The sequence below is a fragment of the Pezoporus occidentalis genome, unplaced genomic scaffold, assembly GCF_034315485.1.
Source record: "Pezoporus occidentalis ecotype Australia unplaced genomic scaffold, CSIRO_AGI_Poc_V1 ctg23, whole genome shotgun sequence".
In the NCBI taxonomy this organism is placed as follows: domain Eukaryota; kingdom Metazoa; phylum Chordata; class Aves; order Psittaciformes; family Psittacidae; genus Pezoporus; species Pezoporus occidentalis.
The window spans coordinates 11,697,893-11,720,000 of NW_026914180.1; the positions used below are offsets into that span (position 1 = coordinate 11,697,893).

A 22,108-nucleotide genomic window follows, 5' to 3' on the forward strand; every position below is an offset into this window, starting at 1 on the left:
TGCAAGTGTAAAAGCATAAAAGAAACTATTCTAGGATAGCTATTGAATGAAAGTTTATACGCATTTTTTCACTAAATCTGCTAAATCTACTTAAAGCATTGGTAGGCTGTAGCTCATTGATAATGGGCACATGCTTTTTTTTCTTTTAGCATGTGGGTTTTAAATATATAAATATTTAAAACTTTAATCATTATTTTATTTAAATGATGTGGGGAAACATATACACTATGCATTTACAGAATCGAAAAAATGATGAAGCATCTTATGAGAAGATGCTTAAGCTGCGTCGAGATCTGAGTCGTGCAGTAACCATCCTGGAGATGATAAAGAGGAGGGAAAAAAGCAAGAGAGAGTTGCTGCATTTGACACTGGAAATTATGGAAAAGAGGTAATGTTGAAAATTTGCTGCAGAAAGCTTCAAAAACTACTTTGTATTTTGATTCCCACAAATGCTTGTAACAGTGAGGGTTTTTTAGAAGTATTTAGGCTCTTTCACATTTACAGGAAAAACATATTTTCATATATGCCGGGGGGGAACCAAACATTAGGAAGCTGCTTATTATGGCAGAGTAACCCAACACACACATCTACATTGTTTGCTTACATGTGTACATTTATTCATGTGTACATGTATATAGCCTATTATACAGGAAGAGAGATCTTTGTTTCGGGTAAATACAGTTGCAAATTTGTGTTAAATACGTAGATTAAGGAAATCCCAGCTAATTTTAAGGTTGTTTCCAGTTGTTAACCATTCTGTTTCTTTGTTATCCCCATTCTTTTTTAGCAGAGCTTGGTTTAATACCCTCTTGAAGAAAACAAATATGCAGTTCAGTAGAGTATAAAATGTTGTTCTGTGACTCATCTCCAACTAGTGCTTCTCTTGGCATCTTGTTTGTCAGCTGTGATGAAGACCAAATGCTCTGCTCTCAGTTGTCACTTTCCTGGTCAAGTGGGAATCACATTTGCAATGTAGAGTTGTTCTTCAGGTTGATACTTAGAATCTGAATAGACTTCTGTGGCTGAAGAATCCATGTTTGAAAACAAATGTTTTGAGTTGGTGTCATAGAATCATAGAATCGTTAGGGTTGGAAAGAACCTTAAGATCATCTAGTTCCAACCCCCCTGCCGTGGGCAGGGACACTTTACACTAAATCATATCACCCAAGGCCTCGTCCAACCTGGCCTTGAACACTGCCAGGGATGGAGCATTCACAACCTCCCTGGGCAACCCATTCCAGTGCCTCACCACCCTAACAGGAAAGAATTTCCTTCTTATATCCAACCTAAACTTCCCCTGTTTAAGTTTTAACCTGTTACCCCTTGTCCTGTCACTACAGTCTCTAATGGTGAGTCCCTCCCCAGCATCCCTATAGCCCCCCTTCAGATACTGGAAGGCTCCTGCGAGGTCTCCATGCAGCCTTCTCTTCTCCAGGCTGAACAGACCCAACTTCCTCAGCCTGTCTTCATACAGGAGGTGCTCCAGTCCCCTGATCATCCTCGTGGCCCTTCTCTGGACTTGTTCCAACAGTTCCATGTCCTTTTTATGTTGAGGACACCAGAACTGCACACAATACTCTAGGTGAGGTCTCACAAGAGCAGAGTAGAGGGGTAGGATCACCTCCTTCGACCTGCTGGTCACGCTCCTTTTGATGCAGCCCAGGATATGGTTGCCTTTCTGGGCTGCAAGCACACACTGCCGGCTCATGTTCATTTTCTCATCGACCAACAGCCCCAAGTCCTTCTCCGCAGGGCTGCTCTGAATCTCTTCTCTGCCCAACCTGTAGCCGTGCCTGGGATTGCTCTGACCCAGGTGTAGGACCTTGCACTTGACATGGTTAAACCCCATGAGGTTGGCATCAGCCCACCTCACAAGTGTGTCAAGGTCCCTCTGGATGGCATTCCTTCCCTCCAGCGTATCAACCGAACCACACAGCTTGGTGTCATCGGCAAACCTCCTGAGGGCGCACTCAATCCCGCTGTCCATGTCAGTGACAAAGATGTTAAACAAGACCGGTCCCAACACCGATCCCTGAGGGACACCTCTCGTTACTGATCTCCAGCCGGACATTGAGCCATTGACCACAACTCTTTGTGTGCAGCCATCCAGCCAGTTCTTTATCCACCAAGTGGTCCATCCGTCAAATTGATGTCTCTCCAATTTAGAGACAAGGATGTCGTGTGGGACAGTGTCGAATGCTTTGCACAAGTCCCGGTAGATGACATCAGCTGCTCTACCCCTGTCCATCAGTTCCCTAGCCCCATCATAGAAGGCCACCAAATTGGTCAGGCAGGATTTCCCCTTAATGAAGCCATGTTTTGGCTGTCACCAAGCACCTTGTTGATTTTCATGTGCCTCAGCATGCCTTCCAGGAGAATCTGCTCCAAGATTTTGCCAGCCACAGAGGTGAGACTGACTGGTCTGTAATTCCCCGGGTCATCCATTTTCCCCTTCTTGAAAATGGGGGTTATATTTCCCTTTTTCCCAGTCATTGGGAACTTCACCTGACTGCCATGATTTTTCAAATATGATGGCCAGCGGCTTCGCAACTTCATTTGCCAGCTCCTTTGGGACCCACGGATGGATTTCATCAGGACCCATGGACTTGTGCACGTTCAGATTTTTAAGATGGTCTCGAACCAGTTCCTCTCCTACAGTGGGCCCAAGGTCTTCATTCTCGCAGTCCCTGCATCTGCCTTCCAAGACTTGGGTGGTGCAGTCAGAGCCTTTGCCAATGAAGACCGAGGCAAAGAAGTCATTCAGAACCTCAGCCTTCTCCCTATCCTGTGTAGCCAGTTCTCCCGAGAGCTTCCTGAGGGGGCCTACATTGTCCCTAGTCTGTTTTTTATTTGCTATGTACCTGTGGAATCCCTTCCTGTTATCTTTAATACCTCTAGCTAAGTTTAATTCTAACTGAGCCTTAACTTTCCTAACCTGGTCCCTAGCTTCTCGGACAGCATCCCTGTACTCTTCCCATGCCACCTGTCCTTGCTTCCACTTATTATGAGCCTCTTTTTTCCTTTGAATTTTCCTCAGCAGCTCCTTATCCATCCAAGGAGGTCTCCTGGCCCTCCTGCTGCACTTCCTTCTACTTGGGATACAACACTCCTGAGCTTGTAGCAGGCGATCCTTGAATATCAACCAACAGTCTTGGGCCCCTCTGTCCTCTAGGGCTGTATCCCATGGAACCTTCCGAAGCGGGTTCCTGAAGAGGCCAAAGTCTGCTCTCTTGAAGTCCAGGGCAGTGATCTTGCTGCATGCTCTTCTCACGGTCCTGAGGAGCTCAAATTCGAGCATCTCATGATCGCTGCGTCCAAGGCTGCGCTGAAGCGTCACATTTCCAATGGGCCCTTCCCTGTTGGTGAGCACGAGGTCAAGCACGGCACCTCTCCTTGTCGGCTCCTCTATTACTTGCAGAAGGAAGTTGTCTTCCACACAATCGAGGAACCTCCTGGATTGCTTGTGCCAGGCCGTACTGTCCTTGCAACAGATGTCAGGGTGGTTGAAGTCCCCCATGAGAACAGGGGCCTGCAAGCGTGAGGCTGTTCCTGTCTGTCTATAGAGTGCTTCATCCGCAGGTTCTCCTTGATCAGGCAGTCTGTAACAGATCCCCACAGTAATGTGTCCCATAGCCTATATTCCCTTTAACCCTGACCCACAAAATCTCTGACTGCTCACCTGTCCCCAGACAGAGTTCCATACTCTCCAGCCTATCCCTAACATAAAGGGCAACTCCCCCTCCCCACCTGCCAGGCTTGTCCTTCCTAAAGAGCCTGTAACCTTCCATTCCAACACTCCAGTCATAGGAGCCATCCCACTATGTTCCTGCGATGCCTATTATATCATACCCCCATAGACTTGCACACATCTCTAATTCCTCTTGTTTGTTCCCCATGCTACGGGCATTTGTGTAGAGGCATCTGAGCCAAGCTCCAAATTAGGCCGGCTCATTGGCTGGAGCGGCTGGGATATCTCTACAGTGCTTCAAGCATTTATTATAGGTTCTGCCAACTGACTGGGTGTGTTGGAATGGAATGATGCCCCCCTCCCCCAGCACATCTAGTTTAAAGCCTCCTTGACCAGTCTGGCAATCCTCCTACCAAAACTGCTCTTTCCCTTCTTTATCATCAGAGCAGCTCCACCAGCCCCTACTAGACCTGGCCTACAAGCTTGGGTCCCATATTCAAGACACCCAAACCCCTGACTGTGACACCACCCTTTTAACCAGTTATTAACCTGGCCAATCCTCCTACCTTTTTTTAGGTCCTCCCCTGTACCCTGGAGAATTGATGAAAAGACCACCTGAGCTCCAGAGCCCCTGACCGCCTCCCCCAGGGCTCTGTAGTCCTTCTTTATGTTCCCCAGGCACTACTATCTATATCCCTAGCACCCACATGTGTCACCAGGAGTGGGTAATAGTCCGTGGGACTTACTAGAGCAGGCAGCCTTTCTGCCGCATCCCTGATCCGTGCCCCCGGTAGGCAACACACCTCCCTTAAGACGGGGTCTGTACGGCAGACGAGTGCTTCTGTCCCTTTCAGTGTAGAGTCCCCTACTACTATGACCTATGCTTTTTCCTAGCAGCACCAGTAGAGATCTTCTTTAGCAGTGCATCAGCCAGCTGTTTCTGGCTCGAGTGCACTTCCTTATTAGCCCCCTGCAGGACCCCAAAGCGGTTCTGCGTGGAGACTGGGGATTTAGGGGGAAGCCCCTTGCTTTTGGTTGTCCTTTTCCTTCTTTTTTTTGTCTTTTTTAATCACTAATTCCCAGCTTCCTGGGTTAACGGCCTCCTTTTTTCCTTCATGAGGTAGAGGTGAAGCTCAAGGCCCCTGGACAGTTTGTTCGTGGAGCAAGCATTCCTGCTTCCTCTCAGCTTCCCTGATATCTCGCAGCCTATTGACAGCGTCCCGCAACTCAGCCACCTCCTGCAGGAGGACCTCCACCAGGGAGCGCCGAGTGCAGCCCTGCCCATTGTGCTCCCTCCCCTCAGGAGACTAGTGCAGGCACTCTTCACTCAGAGCTCTGCACTGCAGCCTCCCCTCTCATCGGCTCACCAGGGCAGCCAGAGCAGAGCTCCCAGACCGGGCCCTGGTCATACAACAAGTGCTCACCATCCCGCTCTCCTGCCCACGCAAACTGCCTCGACCCGCTCTGTTCGCTCCGCTCCTGGTATCTTAAAGTTCTAAAACTCATATAAACTGTCTTTGGAGGGAGACAAGTTGAATGCCTCTGTGGGGCAATTTCTTCAAGCAGTGACCATTTTTATTAGAAATAGGGGAGAATCTCAAAGATTTTCCAATAGCTTTTTCCAGAAAAGAAGCTGTTGAATAGAGGGAAGACTCTTATGCCCCCCCTCAGAATGGAAAACTGCACTTCAACTCAGCACTTTCACAGGACTTGAAATGCAGTATGCTTCATTGGTCTGCTTGTTGTGAAAATATTCCATAATACAGAAGAGAGAGGACTCATAAATAAGGCACTGTGCCTCACTGTATAAAATCTTCTGGGTGATAAATGTATGTTTTGAATGGTACTGTCCCCAAGTTAAGGGGGTGTGGAAGCTCTTTCCGGTTCTTTCTGGTTTGTGCTTCTCTCCTTTACAGCATTGTATTTTGGTGACATTTCACAGGCTTTACAGGAAGTTATTGTTTTTATTTATTTGTCAGCATTAGTTATTGCAATGAAGTTTCCATGTTACTAGTCCTGTTTTCTGCAATACTTACTGTACTTCTTACTGTTGTCTTGGATGTCCCTTTACCCCAGGCTGCAAGTATTAGTCTGTGTTCTCTGTTGTGCATTTCTTTAGCAGACATATATTGTAAATATTCCATCAAATAAAAAATATTTCTGATTTCAGGTATAATTTGGGTGACTACAGTGGAGAGATCATGTCTGAGGTCATGGCACAGCGGCAGGTGATTAAACCTACCTATGCTATTCCCATCATTCCTGTGACTAACAGCAGTCCTTTTAAACACCAAGAAGCTATGGAACTGAAAGAATATAAAGTTAAAGTGAGTAATGTCAGTAACCAGGTTTCTAGTTCGTACCATTACCACACAAGATACAACATTTTTAGGATGGGAGGAGGGGAAAGCTTCTTGAGATTGGAAATAGATTAGCAAAGCTGCAGTCAGAATAAAATGCTTTGTTCTGTTGGAGTTACGAGGATAATGTACAAACTACTGGCAGAATTAAAGGAAGTATAGACCAACTACAAACAAAAGGATACATGCAATTGTATTCTTATTCTGGGTGATAGGAGTGTTTAATATTGTCCATAAAGCTAGGCTATCCTGAATAAAACTGTATGTATTACCCAAATACTGGACAAAGATAGGACTAATAAGATAAAACACATATCTTGTTCTAAATTATGCAGTTAGTTGAATCTAGAGGGTTATTTTGTGGAAGTTTTCTGGTTGGTTGGTTTGTTGTGATCTGCTGATATTCCCAGCATGCTATATTTCTTTTGTTTGGCTTTCTATTTAAGTAAAGTATCAAATAATCCTACGTAATTTAGATAGCTGACCAGCACTTTTTTTTCCTGCAGGCTTTAATTTTGTGTCATACAAAGCATAGCTACAGTGCCAACAGCTGAGCATATTAAATAGGTCAGGTAACACTGGAGAGATGCTGAGGTATAAGAAGTCTTTGTTTAAAAATCAAATTATAACTGAAGAATGTCCAAAAGCTGTTCTGAATCTGACATGGTGGCTTGAATCGGTGAATACTTACACTGATAGCAGAGCATTGTGACTGAGGTGGCTGGACCATACTTACCTGTTAGTGATGTTGGGTCAATGCAGTGTCTTGCAGATTGAAAGAAATCTGTTTTGTGGAAACTTGGGAAATGCACTTAAACTTGACTTTGCATAGTATGGGGAAAGAGAAGTCTAACTTCTAATTTTTTTTGTCTTTAAAGCATTGTTTGATAGTGATTCCTTAACACTGCAGAAATACCTAGTAATTTAAAACGTTAGAGAATAAAAATGGTGCCTCATGGAGATCATTATATATATTTTCATATACTTCAAAGTAGTACTGTTACCTTAATGGCTAGTGTTTTATCTAACATGGATTGAGCACACAGTGCTTGATTTCACCTTGTCAATGTTTCAATTACTGGGAACAAAATACAAATACTCATGAAACGTCTGAGTTTCATGACTACTATGTGTTGAGGCACTGGCACATATTGGCCAGACAAGTTGTGGGCGCCCCATCCCTGGCAGTGTTTAAGGCCAGGCCGGATGGGGCTTTGAGCAAACCTGGTCTAGTGGGTGGTGTCCCTCCCCATTGCAGGGGGGTTGGAGCTAGTTTTTCTTTAAGGTACCTTCCAACCCAAACCGTTCTGTGATTCTGTGACTTGCAGGTTTTGCTATCAGAATGATGGAGATATGCATTCACTTTTTTAGCTTGAGTACATAGTTTTCTAAAACTCCTGTTTTAATCTTATTTGCCTGTGTGTGTAATTTTATGCCTTTTTTTTTTCTTGCAGCAAGATAAAACTGATGTTATTAGAACCAAAAGAAAGTATGAGAAGAAGCCAAAAGTCTTACCTTCATCAGCTGCTGCTGCTCCTCAGCAGACAAGTCCTGCTGCACTGCCAGTCTTTAATGCTAAAGATTTGAATCAATATGATTTTCCTAGCTCAGATGAAGAACCTCTCTCCCAGGTAGGACCTCTAGAGTTCTGTGCTATTCTTAAGGTCAGAATAGAAGTAAAAGTCATCAATTTACTAGTATACGTACACACTCCATCCTCTCTTTAAAGGTTTTGTCTGGCTCTTCAGAGGCTGAGGAAGAAAATGATCCTGATGGTCCTTTTGCATTCCGTCGGAAAGCAGGCTGTCAGTACTATGCTGTAAGTAGAAATTCCTTATGTATCATAAGACAAAGCATCATTGTGGGAAAAATACCTTGTGTTTAATTGGTTCAAATTATTTTAAGCCTCATTTAGACCAACCTGGCAACTGGCCGTGGAGTAGCCCTAAAGAGGGAAGATTAGGAGATGTACGTTACAGATACTGCTTAACTGCCCTCACTGTACCCCAGAGGTGTATTGGGTTTGCACGAAGACGGGTCGGCCGTGGTGGAAGGTAAGTGCTACATTATTACTGCTTTATAATAAAAAAAAAGTAAAAATCAGACATAAAGAGCAAAGTTTAAAAAACCCAAATCTCTCAAGAATGGAGACAGAGAAATCCACTTTATAAATGCTACCATTTGATACAAGATTCCTTAGCTTGTTCATGTCTCCATTTTTATTTTGTGGTAGTGGAAACTGCTTTAATCCTGTTTAATTAAATGGTTCTAGGGTTTGTAATTGCTAGCACTCCCCAGGTTTTGAAGTGAAAATACATGTATGTTTTCAGTTTTGATTGGCACTTTGTATTTAAATGATTTGCATAGTTACCTTCAAATAGTAGTATTTAAAAATAGCAAACCCCACATTTTTCTAAAAATGCTTTTTTGACTTCTGACCTTATTTGGCGATTTGATAGTTGTAGTGGAGAATTTTGGGAGGAATACTTACAAGTGACAATAACTGTTAAATTTCGAACGTTGTCAAAAATACCAAAGAATTAAGGACTTCCTTCAGATATTTTGCTTCTGGTCATCATCACTGAAAATAGTTTATAAATTGTTCAGTGTATAAGTGCCATTTCTTAAATATTGTATGATGTCTGTAAGAAAATGGTACATTTATATTAAATTTTAATTTAAAAAAAAAGGATGCAGTTTGGCTTTCAGATTAATGTTTAGCACTTCTTCACATATTAGCAAGTCTGGCATATCAGCAAAATCAGAATGGGACCTGGAAGTCCTTAATGGGGTTTTGCAGGGGGATTTGGAAATTAATGTATGACATCCCCACTGCACTAGGATGGTTGTAGGTATATTTGGTATATTTCAGAATGTATATGTTCTTGCAGTGTCTCAATATATACATGATAATGTACATTAGCTGCTCAAACAGTAAAAGCTAGAATATACGTGTGAAGAGAAACCTAAACGTTCTACTAACTGTAAAATAATACATAGTCATGCATGGTGTCTGGTTGGGGTACATTTTCTGAAACAGTTTTCTGTAGTTTCTTCTGTTTGTCATCTGCAAGCACACATGGCAAAGTGGTGACTTGCTTTTTATTTTCTTGCCATTGTATAATTCTGCATTGTTTTCCTGGTTTTAGGGTGCTGCTAGACAGAGCGCATTCGGACTACGATAATACATTTCATCAGCTGGATTTGGAAATGTTTTCCTCATCACAACACTCTTCAATTAGTCAATTTGCCAATACCTCAGAAACAAATACCTCGGACAAATCTTTCTCGAAAGACCTCAGTCAAATACTAGTCAATATCAAATCATGTAGATGGCGGCATTTTAGGCCTCGGACACCATCCCTACATGACAGTGACAATGATGAACTCTCCTGTAAGAAATCATACAGGGGTATAAATCGAACAGGCACAGCACAACCTGGGACCCAGACATGCAGTACCTCTATACAAAGTAAAAGTAGCAGTGGTTCAGCACATTTTGGTATGTTCGTTTTGACAAACTTGCTTCTAGAAATTTTAAACTTGGCTCAGAAACTGCAGAGTACCATTAGGTCATCCATACTCTACATTGTGGTCTGTTTTGATGATAGCAGCCCATCTTCACTTTTATCTCTTTATTCGCTACATAGAATGTTTATTTGTATTTATTGCTAGCAGTAGTGTACTGCATTTCAGACTTATGCAAATGCTACCTTGGTGTGTAATTATTTTAGAAATATGAAGGTTTGGAAACCAGTATTGTTTGTAGGGTTTAAGTTGACTCTGAAGATATGAATTTTTAACATTAAAAATACGTTGATTTAAATGTTGATGTAAATAGTATGTTCCAAATTTTTTTATAGTACAAGGTGTGGTGGTGGTGTGAAATACTTATTTAAAATGTTTGCATTTAAAATCCCATCATGTTATGAATTTCTATTTGAATTTACCTGGAATTAAATACCATTTCCCATCTGAAAAATACCCAGCCCACACCCACTGATGCACCTACCCATGCTTGGCAAAACAGACTAATCACCTCTACATCTTGTAGGCAAGTAGCAGATTACATTTTGTAGAACCTGAGCTACACAGTCGAGGACCTGACTATTGAGTAAACTTGATGTGGTGTTAATTGTTTTTTAATTGGAATACTAGTGGATAGCATCGCTCTTATATTGGATTATTCACACTGGAAGACTGGTATTTACATAGCTAGGTGTAAATTTAACTTGAATTTTGATCAGATGGTACATTGGATGCTATCTTTTCTATAGAAAGTAAAATTACTTTTTTACAAAGAAATAACTTGAAAAGTTCACCACCATTTTGTAAGGACTCTATAGAATCATGTTTTGCTTGCCATTTTGAATTATGGCTTTGAAAACCAATTAGAAAACTTAGATAACATTGGAGTGGGGGTGGGTGTTTCGGAAATTTGCTCAACCAAGGGGTGTTACTCTGGTATCAGATGACTTCAGTCCTGTTTTCCGGTATATCTTGCACCTTCTCTCCCTGCACCACCTGTTGGGATTTTTTTTTCTGCAGATTCTTCCTCTTTGCGTTTTTAGACTTAGTGGGCAGGTTTGTTCTGCTGCTTTATTTCATGCTTTCTCTCCATGCTGTCTTACAGTAGGTCCTTATCCTCATCCCCAATTCTTTTCTCTTCTATGACTCTTGCTGGAAATGTATTAGGGCTAAAACTGAAGGTTATTCTAGTTTCTGATCTAAGTACAGCATTTAAATTCTGCCCCTCTGGCGTTTCAAATTGGTAAACCAAGCTCAGAACTGAATGAGGGCAGCCTCTGTCAAGTGACCAGTCTGAACTGTGGTAGATGGTAGAATAAGGTTACTACTCTGAAAGCAAAACTAATGTGATGAATAGATAACATATGCACTATAAAGTATTAATGAGCAATACCTGATATCTGAAAATCACACAGACTTGAAAAATTGTCTGATGTCTTTGTGTGTAAACAAACACATCCCCTATAGAGTCTTTTTTCCTAAAATAGGTGACTAAGGTATTTATCCTCCTCATGCAATTATTATTTATGGTGATGAGTTCTGTACAGGGTTTTAACTGTGTGATTTTATTTTGAAGCCTGTGGCAGGGGTAATACATAGGTGTAAGTACCTAACATATTACATTCGCTTGTGCTTGGATTTCTATGCAGATGGTTTATTTAAATTAGTATTCCGAGCTTTTCCAGATTTAAATATCATGCAGTTTAGGTTCATGTATATAGGTGCAAATATGTCTGAATACATAAATTTCAAATTAGTTACCACTAATTACCATTTGTTATTAACATAACCAGGTAGATTGTACCTGCGTAACTATATGTAATCTTAATTGGGATTCTTGTGGCATTGGAGGTGTGTATGTGTATATGAGTATGTATATATATGGTGTAATGATGATTGTCTGTTTAGGTGTAGGTGTTTGAAAGGAGCATCTTGGTGCTGTTTTATTTTCTAGTGTTCTTTCAGTTTCTTAAAGTTTCTTTAAGATACGTTGTCTACACAGATTATAAGTGTGTTTGTCTCATACATATTGAGTTTGATTTTTCAGAAGTGCATGTCAGTTGGAGCTGCAGCAGCTGAGTAATGTCATCTTGCTGTTTGTGGCAAATACTTTGAAGAACATCAGGTGTCTAACATGTACTGAGGTTTTTCTAATGGTCACTACTGCAGATTTACAACCCTACAGAGTGTCCCTGTTCCTTTTTCTTATTTGTCTTTTTAAATGGAGTTTGTAGGTATGGATTTTTAGGTTAGCTTCTCTTTGACCTTTATGGTTTTGAAGTGACAATAGGTCTTTTTACCAGAAAATAGTTATTAACACATCTCTCTTTGTAAAAAATGCTTTTATCTTCTCACTGCTTCTCTGAGTTGTGGTCAAATCATGCTGCTTACATTTAAAATGAAGCTCATACTGAGATTCTGTAGCAGCCAGCAGAAGTGGTCATGTTGCTGTGTTTATTTTGCATCATCACATGATGATAAGTTTTGTCTGTTTTCCATATTAAGTCTGTAGAAGTCTTGAGCTTTTTCCATCTTGAATGATGCAGACAACATGCTGCTATGACATGGAAAAAGTGCTGTGGAAAACCTTGCTTTTCAAGTCTATTATACATGGCCAGCACAGGCATGAAGTTGCTTTCTGCTGGAGACTTGATGTTAGATGTGTTACATCCGCATTTTTGGATACTTGCATTTAGTAATCAAAAGTTTGAGGCATATAAAACTGCACAGCACGTATAATTCTGTTGCAGTCTTGTGTTTGGGAGGCTCACCAGAGATGCCAGTCAAGTGAAGGATTTGAGCACTGGTTCCCAGGTTCCACAGTAAGACCAAGCAACTGCCTTGCATTCTCTTCTTTTCTACCTTCATCCAGAAGCCAGGTCACTCGAAACTCTGCAAACTGTCAAGATTGAAGAGGCTAGCTGTTAACTACATTCTGCTTACTAAGTTTGTTATTCTTTCCTTGAGAAGAAGCTTAAGTATTCTAGCAGAAGACTTACTGAAAAATCTTGAAGATACTTGTGATTGCACACGTTACTGTACATGAAACCCTGTGGGCATCCAGAATATAATTGAAGTATACAGAGTAGCTTACCTTGCATTTTCTTGTAAATTGAAAATGTAGATGATGTACTCTAAGTTGTGTTTTGCTATTCAGTAACTTTTTCTGTGGGGAATAAGATGAAAATAGCATTTTTCCAAGTAAACTTGGATGCTTTTTTTGCATCTCTTGATCTACTTTTTAAAAGTAAGTTTGCATGCTTGGGGTTCTAGCAGGCTGGTGAACTATGCTTCCTTTTCGCAAATGTATGTTTAGCATTTCCATCTCCAAATTTGCAGTGTTCGTTGCTGGACCTGTATTGGGTTTTTTTTTGAGCTGTCATTAAGAATACCTGACACCTGTCCTCAGGCATCCCTTTCCTGGAAAGAAGCAGGAGAAAGCTCCTCACTCTTTGTGGCAGTGTTTAGATCTTTTTATTTAACCCTTGTATCTGTAATAGTCTCAACACTGCTGTCTGTTTTACTGTATTCCCTTTTCCAAATGCTGTTTTTTACGTTGCAGGATAAACTTGGTCGTGAAAAGTACTGACATTTGTAATGGCCATCTTCAGTTGTCATTGGAACTTAACATTCTTGGCCCATCTGTGGCTGAGATGTTGAGAACCTAGTTGAAGCAGCGACCTTGGGAGTAACAGATGTTGATAACCTACCCTAGGTTTAGTTGATGGAGGACATTTTAAAAGGAAAAGCTTCTTTTGTCTGGGAAATGTGACTGGGGGTGGTGGAAGAGTCAACACTTACTTGGAGACTTTGAGACTTTGCAGTTTTATGCTAGATTTTCTTACTCGACTTTAACCCAGCTGGAGTAATACTTTGCTCCACAGTTCTGGATTCTTGGGCTTGTGTAAACTGTTACACTTTGCATCTCATGGAAGGATGGTCATATTTATAACTGTGGAGTAAACTGTGTACCCCAGCTGGCCTGTGACATTTTTGTGGAAACCTGTACTAAGAATGATGGGCAGACAAATATAAATACATAGCAAGCATTTCTAGCTTTCATTCAATGGCTAGTAAAATTCCTCAGTAATTATTTTTGTCTGGCTATCTTCTGCTACCAAGTAGAGAGTACGTATATAGATCTTATATCTAGTTTCTAATTTCTAAGTCTAGCGTTCCCATGTTAGGAATTTCACACTGAAGCTCTGTCAGAAATACAAGGCTATTTTAGTAATAATCAGGGGTGTGATGATTCATGTTCTCATAGTGTCTAATAATGCCATGTTTAAGTAAAATCAATCTTGAACTTCTTTTCAGAAAGTGAAACATCTTTGGGCCTGGTACATCAAATACTAAATCACACTGATGGCTCTAAGTCTCTCCAATCTTCTGAATTCACTGGTGAGAACTTGATATACAGTAGAAAATCTCTAACCAGGCAGTGTAAGCCAGATGACATCTTTCATAAGATAGAGATAAAAAATGTGATGTTCTGGGTTACTTAGTATTGTGAATGATGTTTGCTTTGCATGCACTTTGGCGTTAGTAACTACTAATTGCTCTCTTAAACAGCAGGGATGTGATGCTTTCATGTATTTCCGTTAAGGAAACATTGTAACATGATATATCATCTTGATACACACTTCAGTAATCCTGTAGTTCGTGGGTTTTCTCGATTGCAAGCTTTAGTTACATGATCTTTCTTCTGTTACCTGATTGAAACTGACTTTTTAATGGCCATCGTCTAAGCTATGAAGGCTCAGGGAATTCCACGCTCTGGACCTAACATTTCTGCTCATGAAAACATACTTCACTTGATGTTATGAAGAAACTGCTTTTTATTTTTTAAAGTTACTCTAATAAATATCTAGTTCTTTAAATGTCTGACAGGACTGAAGCATTTGTTGAAAGGTTTAATTAAGCTTCATGAGTCTCTAGTTTTAAAAATACAGAATCATAGACTCGTAGAATAGTTAGGGTTGGAAAGGACCTTAAGATCATCTAGTTCCAACCCCCCTGTCATGGGCAGGGACACCTCGCACTAAACCATATCGCCCAAAGCCTCGTCCAACCTGGTCTTGAACACTGCCAGGGATGGAGCTATTTTTAGTCTTATTTAAAAAAATAAGCTTGCCTCGATAGGTCATTGTGTTTAATCCACAAAGCTTGCTCAGTTTCCCTACCAGATCTAGGGGGCATGTCCTATTCAGGAAATGAAAAGGAATTCTACTAGAGGGACCAGGCATGTACGTATGCTTTTTCTGCTCTCCAGGATATGCTCTGTAGGGTTTAGGAAATCGGTTCTTGTGGTCAATTTTTCTAAAGTCTGTATTTTCCTACTTAAGGGAAGCAGAGTAACAGCTAGTGAGTCACCTCACAGTAAAACTTGAAGCAGTAGTTGGGAGGGGAGGCTGTGGCTGCTTAGCATGCAAAGACTGATCTCTTCATACAGATTGCACAGCTGGCCTCCCTCCTCACTGGTTTGGCCACTTCTGGAAAGGGCTTGCATTCAGAGAAGCTAAATATAAGCTACAGCATTGTAAGGTTAGTGCATGTTAAATGCTGTGGTAAAATTAGTTAGCACTGCAAAAATAGTTTTATATTGCAGTATAAAACTGCTGAGAGCTATGAATCTCTGAGAAGTTGAGTGACAGCATCACTCAGTCTGTGCTTCAGGAAAAGCCACCTGTTGATATCAGCATCCCACAGAATTTGGTAGATACGCAAACAATTGAAAGGCATTATTCAGTGACTTAATTTGAGTAAAAAAGGGGTATGTAATTGTCCCAGAGGCTACAAGTATTTTGCTTATAGTCATGGAAATGACTGTAGGAAAATATAATGAAGTGTGCAATAACTCAGTTTTTTAACAACACAAAATTGGTGGCTGTTGCTAAGGGGATACTAAGCAGTCATTTATCCTGTCAGTCATTCTCAGTAATGTACAGTGGTTCTTTCCTTGTGTTCATAGCTGCAAACTCCTGAAGGTTTTTCTTCTACCTTCCATTCCTTTTTGTGGTCTGTAAGCCGCAAAACATTTCCCTTCCTTGCTGCCAAAGTACAGCACTCATACAGCTGCAGAATAGGTGCATGCATCTCCCAAGCTACTAAATGAAGAGGATAACAGCATAACTCAGTGTACTGACTTCAAATCCTGGAGCTTGTCCCACCTGAAATGTTGAACTTGATTCAGAACTCTACTAGAAACAGTTTGGAAGCATACTGGCTTTTAATTGTTCCAGTTCAAAACAGTATGCTGGAAAAAAGCGAGAGAAACATTTATGTAGACTAGTCTCTCAGTAAAATTTGAGCTACTGATCTTTTGACAGCCATCTTGAGAGCTGGATAACTCCAGGTGGGGTTGTATCTTGAAGATTCCTAATCCTTCAGGTCAGGAAGGGATTTGGGTTAGGTTAAGGAGTCAGGTGACTTGTATACATTTTTAAAAGTGTCTTGGAAAGCATGTAAATGTTTTGGGAGAAGGTGCAGTTGTTAGCTATGAAAGACAGTTGAGATATTCTGAAATGATAATGTTCTTACTTACAGTGTATCAGTAGTGGTGGTTGAGGTATTCCCACTTCCACTCCTCACTGGATTCTGTGTAGTGAATGAAACTGGTTGTTTTGTCACTGTCCAAATCAGTAAATTCTGTAGTCTTAAATAGTCATTACTGTATGATGGAGCTGTGACTGCTGTGGCCCTAGTACACTGTTTGAGAAGAGTCTAAACACTGCATTCCTGTCTAAGGCTGCTGAAGTGAGAATCTGTTTTAAAATCTCATGTCTCGTCTTTAACCATTGCATGTTCTGTCTTTTTTTTTTTTTACTTGAAGCTGTTGTCCAGTTGTCTGTTGCTTTACTAATTTTTTTAAAGCCTTGGAGGTCTCCAGTAGTATCAGGAACATGTAACTTAATGTAGCAATGCTCTTCTGAGTTACTAGAAATGTGGTTGCTGATTGAAGGATATAGAAAAGGTCTGGGTTTGCTTTTTGCCTGCTGTTTTTGTTTTTCTAGGCAGATAAAAGACAAGTGTATGACACAAAAGAAAATTACATTAATTTTTGCTACATTTCTGCATATACTATTTTTCTCTGACACAGGTGAAATATTTCCAGCTGCAGCCTTTCTCTTTAGAATAAAAATGAGAAGAGGTAGCAAAACTTCTGGAAGAAAGTCCCTTGGGGACAATGTTGCTGTTTTTCTAGAGAAAATGGTGTTAATAAGATGCTAAGTTTGGCACCTGTGCAATTGCATCCATGATAGCTTTGTAGGCAAGAAAAATTCTCTGCAAGCCATATGAATTAACCCATTAATAGTGGCTACATTTTATGGTCTGCAGTGCATTCTACTTTAATTGCTTTTAGAAAAAACATACTTGAACTTAGTCTAGGTCTTTGAGGAATTTAAGGCTGTGACTGCAAATGTAGAGGCACAGGCAGTCAGTACACCTATGACTTCACTGTGCTGAGCATGTGTGTGATTTCCCTGAAACGCTTTCCCCAATTCCAGTCACAATTGTGTGCCACAGAAAATGAGTATCTGAAGTTAAATAGGTGGAATACTCTCATGCAGGGTACATACAAACTTTTTTTTTTTTTTACGCATGGGAAGGATTGTTTTCAGAAGCAACATATAGGCTTATTTTTTCAACAGAAATGTAATATAGAATCATAGAATGGTTTGGGTTGAAAGGGACCTTAAAGATCATTCAGTTCCAACCCCCTGCCACAGACAGGGACACCTTCCACTAAACCAGGTTGCTCAAAGTTCTGTCCAGCTGGGCCTTGGAACACTTGCAGGGATGGGGCAGCCACAGCTTCTCTGGGCAGCCTGTGCCAGTGTCTCACCACCCTCCCAGTGAATATTTTTTTCCTAATATCTGATGTAAATCTACCCTCTGTCAGCTTAAAACCATTCCCCCTTGTCCTGTCACTATACACCCTTGTAAAAAGTCCCTCCTCAGTTTTCTCTTGGGCCCCCTTTTTAGGTACTGGAAAGTGCTGTAAGGTCTCCCCTAAGCCTTCTCTTCTGCAGGCTGAGCAATCTCTCAGCCAACTCTTCCAACTCTCAACCTGTCTTCATAGGAGAGGTGCTCCAGCCCTCATGTCACTTGATACAGACTGTACTCTGAGAGCAGTGTTAGTGAGCAGAATACATAGTGGCTTTTAATGGAAGAGGAATAAAGTATGCTGTGTCCTAATTTGCAGGTCTTCAGAAGAAATAATAATCGATCAGTAGTAATGCATTCAGTAAAGCCTTCAATGTAGTGCTGTTTCAGCATGGAGAGGGAAGAGCTATCTTACATAATTACAGTCTATACTCTCTTCTGGTGTGTAAGCATCTGGGTATGCTGTGAAATGGAGTATTAGATTATTTTAGGAGGCTGTATCTTGCAGCAGTCCTTTAATGGGCAGTGTTGTGTGTCTAAATTGGATGAAACTGTTTAATTCAGAATCTCCCAGTAAATCTCTGATAGTGTTTTAAACAGTATTTTGAAATGTCTAGTAGGCTTTTACCTATAGTAAGGTAAACAGCAAAAACATTGCAGAATGTTTTAACCTAAATTGGAAAACTTGAAATAAATTGTTCTTGAGTGTATTTTCAGACATGATGGGTAAATGGCCATTTCCATGATACTTTCAAGGTTTTTTTTTTGTAAGTGTATTTGGATATTTGAGCAGAAGTAAGAGGAGCAGTTTGAATATAGATGAGGGTGGTGGTCATGTAAGTGTTCTTTTGTCACTTGTTTACTTTGAGAGCTGTATAACTGTTCTTATAGCAGGGGGAAACTTAGAGCTGTAAGGGTCACAGAGTACTTATACTGATGCACAGTTTGAAAAATACAGTTAGTCTTAATGTCCCAGAAAGAAGGGGGAGCACTTAAAGGCTGTCCTAAGTAATGGCTATCCTAAAATACACAGCTTGTCTCAAGAAACTCTGTATCTCCTGTTTTTCCAAAAAATCCCCGATTACTTTGGAGATGGTTAAACCAACACAGGTGGCTGTGCTTACAGCTCTTTTTTTCATAGCTAAAATCTGACATATGCTTAAGGCTTGAAAACTGAAAATATCTGTTAATAAATTTACTTAATCAGATGGACAAAAGTGAGATGGTTATGATGATGGAAATTTTAATTCAGGCAAAGATGGTGGTGTAACATATCCTTTTTTGCCCATTTCTCTCAGTCTGTAAGTTATCTTTATTTACATCACTTATGCAACCTGTTCCTAAGCAGTATAGAATCGTAGAATCATAGAATGGTTTGGGTTGGAAAGGACCTTAAGATCATCTAGTTTCAACCCCCTGCCATGGGCAGGGGCACCTTCCACTAGACCAGGTTGCCTAAGGCTCTCCCCAGCCTGGCCTTGAACAATGCCAGGGATGGAGAATTTACTGTGTCTGTTATCGTACATAATTGTGTCATACTGTAGAATATAATACCTAACTAATAATACATGAAACTTTCTATGCCATTGGCACTCTGTTGGCTAAATCATTCCACTTCTGAATTTTAGGGGTTTTTAAAAAACAATAAATCACTACTAACTAATCAGTATAAAGGAAACCTCTATCAGTAGCAGAACTGTACATGGATTTTTCTCCCTTTATTACATATTATTCCGCTTTCTGCGTGTTTATGTGCTGAAGCTTTCTTGCTCTAACTAATGTGTTTGGTGACAGTTAAGAAAATCAAAAGGGCTTTTAGTTTATATAAAGTAGATTTAAAATTCAAACATCCACATCCTGAATATTTGTTTTAAAAATTACAGTTTTAGGTTTGGGGTTTTTTTTTTATTAGTGAAGGCATTTGTGAATGGTGTTACTACTAAGCTATTCCCCTAGGAATAACTTTAAAACATGAAGAAGTAAAGCAAGTTGAAACGAGATTTCATGAGCATTGGGAAATAATTTGCCACTTAACGCAACATAGATAAGTGCTACATCCCTACTTGCTGATGTATATTATTTACAGAAAATTAGTAACTTGAATGTAACAGATGAATAAAACTTTATAACTTCAAGTACTCAGATGGCAAAGTGCTGGTAATAAATCAGTGCTATTTCCAGTACAGGCTAGAAGAATTTGGAGCAGTGTTTAAAAATAAATAAAACCAAATATCACAAATACACTGGGAAAATGCATGCTCAGCAGTGTTTGCTCTGTTTGTTTACAGACACTAATTCTTTTTTTGTTTAGCCGATTGTATTGATCTGTTATTCCAGTTTACACATAAGGTACAATTGCTCTTCAGAATCCAGAATCTCGTTGTGTCCATAAGCAGGAGATGATCATAGCTTTGATAGAAACAGATTTTCTTGAGGCAGACAAGCCTGAAGAGGTAAATTAACCAAAAAAAAAAATTTTTTTGAATTGCAGTTTGTGAACAGGATTCAAGTGATTTGTTGCCAAACAGTAGCAGACTTCCCCAAAAGTGCACTTTCCACTGCAGTCTGTGAATACTGTTTACAGAGCTTACTTGAGAGCATTTTATGTGAAGATAAAATTGAAGGAAAAACAGGTGTATCCTACGCAGAATTTGCGAGGGGATTCACATTTCAGCCTTGGTTCAGTTTTAAATTGGAAACAGGCTTCCTTTCTTTTTGGGTAAAACATTTTACGAAGTTAATCAATGAATTAATGAGTCCCCACCACTGGGCATCCCCTTGTGAATCTGTACAATTAATGCTGGGTTTATCAATTTTGCAATTGTGGGCAAGCTGGATAGAATTCTCATTGATTTTTGATGCACTATTGGGTCACCTTTCAAAGGTTTAAGAGATAAGCATATAGTTCTGTCAAATTCTGTGTTGGAGTTGCTTGTACACGTGATTAAAACCAAAAAAACGCTGCACTGTCTTAGCCTGCACAGTTGGAGGCATGCCCAATTTAATGTTTCTGACTAAACTTAAATCTTAATTTTAGGTATTCGCTACCATCAGAACACTGTCTGTGAGGGCTGAAAGCCTGCAATGGCCAAGCTTTGCACATTAGCCTACTTTAGTAATAATACGGATACTGTCATTTCACAAAGTGAAAACAGTGATGCCATTTCTACCTGCAGTTTCTTTTTAATCAGTCATTACAGAGTTCTGCCGGTTTTGATTGTGTTTTGGTTCCCTGCTCCCCCTCCCTTTTTATTATCTTGAGCTGAAAGCAGCAGAGCATTTACAGCCTATATACTGAAAATCAGCTTAAAAAGGGAAGACTTGAACAAAAATTTCCAGGACGATGATAGCCTTTTTGTCATAAAGGTGCATTAAGGCTCTTAGGTTCTTGCTGTGGTGTATTATTATTTTATTAGTATTATTTAGGATTAAAAAATAGATGTGTTTATATACACAGCATCTACTTCTTTTGATATAGTATTTTCTCATTTTATATTTTGTTCAGCATTTACAGCCGAACAATACCAGCAACATCAGCAGCAACTGGCACTAATGCAGAAACAGCAGCTTGCACAAATTCATCAACAGCAAGCAAATAGTAATTCTTCTGCCAACACATCACAGGTGAGGGATTTGTCTGTGCTATGATTTATCCCTCATTGTTTCCCACCAGGGTTCATCTCTAATTGTCAACTGTTGCCATAGAACCTTGAAACTAACCAACAGGAAAGTGGCTTTCGCCTGAATCTACATCATAGCCATTCTGTAAAGTGTTTAGAAGGGACACTGCAGGTGAGTGTAGCAGGCATTGCCTCTGCTCCCTCTTAAACAAACAAAAAAGATGGGTCAGGTCAACTAATGACCTTTTCAAAGCCTAATAAATATGAATTGCAGAGATCTCCAGCCATGTCATTATCCTCTTGATAGTGGGGGATTTCTAGAGAAGGGTTTTTAGTTAATAACTAAAGCTAACTCCTAAATATGTTCTCTATACAGCTCTGGAAGTGTCTAATATTCATAAACTTATAGTGATTACAGTGGTGATGGACCACATACAAGGGTTCAGAGGTTGTTTGAAATCTGAGCCTCTTGAGCCTCTGGTTTAGAATTTCATGAAACCAAGTTGACCTGTGAAACAGTGTTCCATAGAACTTTGGAAATAAGTCTGTATTTTAAATAGTTGGGGATTTTCTTCTCTGTTGTTATAATAGACCTAAAAGTGCATGATTAAAAAAATGACAGTTCAGATTTTAGTTAGTTTTACCAAATGCCGACAGTTTGGTCTGAGAGAATGGCTGGGCCGCATTTCTGTCTTACATGTATTGATTTTTGTTTTACTAGTTTGTGTGTAGCTTTAAAATGGGGAGAGTACTGACTCTTGGAAGCCTCAATCACATGTATTTGCCACCATTGTTTTTTTTAGGGTTTTGTTTCCAAGACACTGGATTCTGTTAGTGCTCAATTTGCTGCTTCCGCTTTGGTTACATCAGAACAACTGATGGGATTCAAAATGAAGGATGACGTGGTGCTTGGAATTGGGGTGAATGGCATTCTTCAAGCCTCAGGTATGCAGCTATTCAGTGGAATTTGATTGCATTCTGGTGTTTAAAGTGGAGTTATGTCTGTCTGGAGTTGAGTATTTTCT

The 22,108-nt window shown here is 40.2% G+C and overlaps 1 protein-coding gene across 13 annotated transcripts in view; it reads left to right on the forward strand.

The window, feature by feature from the left end:
* The window catches only part of EPC1 (enhancer of polycomb homolog 1), a 72,235-nt gene that overhangs the window by 47,442 nt on the left and 2,685 nt on the right, over window positions 1–22,108 (forward strand). For 5 of the 13 annotated variants that reach the window (XM_062621610.1, XM_062621599.1, XM_062621611.1 and 2 more), the window contains 10 exons: window positions 240–388; window positions 5,859–6,015; window positions 7,503–7,679; window positions 7,778–7,867; window positions 7,954–8,102; window positions 9,198–9,550; window positions 13,894–14,019; window positions 20,969–21,087; window positions 21,169–21,255; window positions 21,887–22,028. In XM_062621610.1, the coding sequence (XP_062477594.1) occupies window positions 240–388; window positions 5,859–6,015; window positions 7,503–7,679; window positions 7,778–7,867; window positions 7,954–8,102; window positions 9,198–9,550; window positions 13,894–14,019; window positions 20,969–21,087; window positions 21,169–21,255; window positions 21,887–22,028 (1,549 nt within the window). The remainder of the gene's footprint in view (window positions 1–239; window positions 389–5,858; window positions 6,016–7,502; window positions 7,680–7,777; window positions 7,868–7,953; window positions 8,103–9,197; window positions 9,551–13,893; window positions 14,020–20,968; window positions 21,088–21,168; window positions 21,256–21,886; window positions 22,029–22,108) is intronic. The other 8 variants (XM_062621600.1, XM_062621603.1, XM_062621604.1 and 5 more) reach the window with 5 other exon arrangements.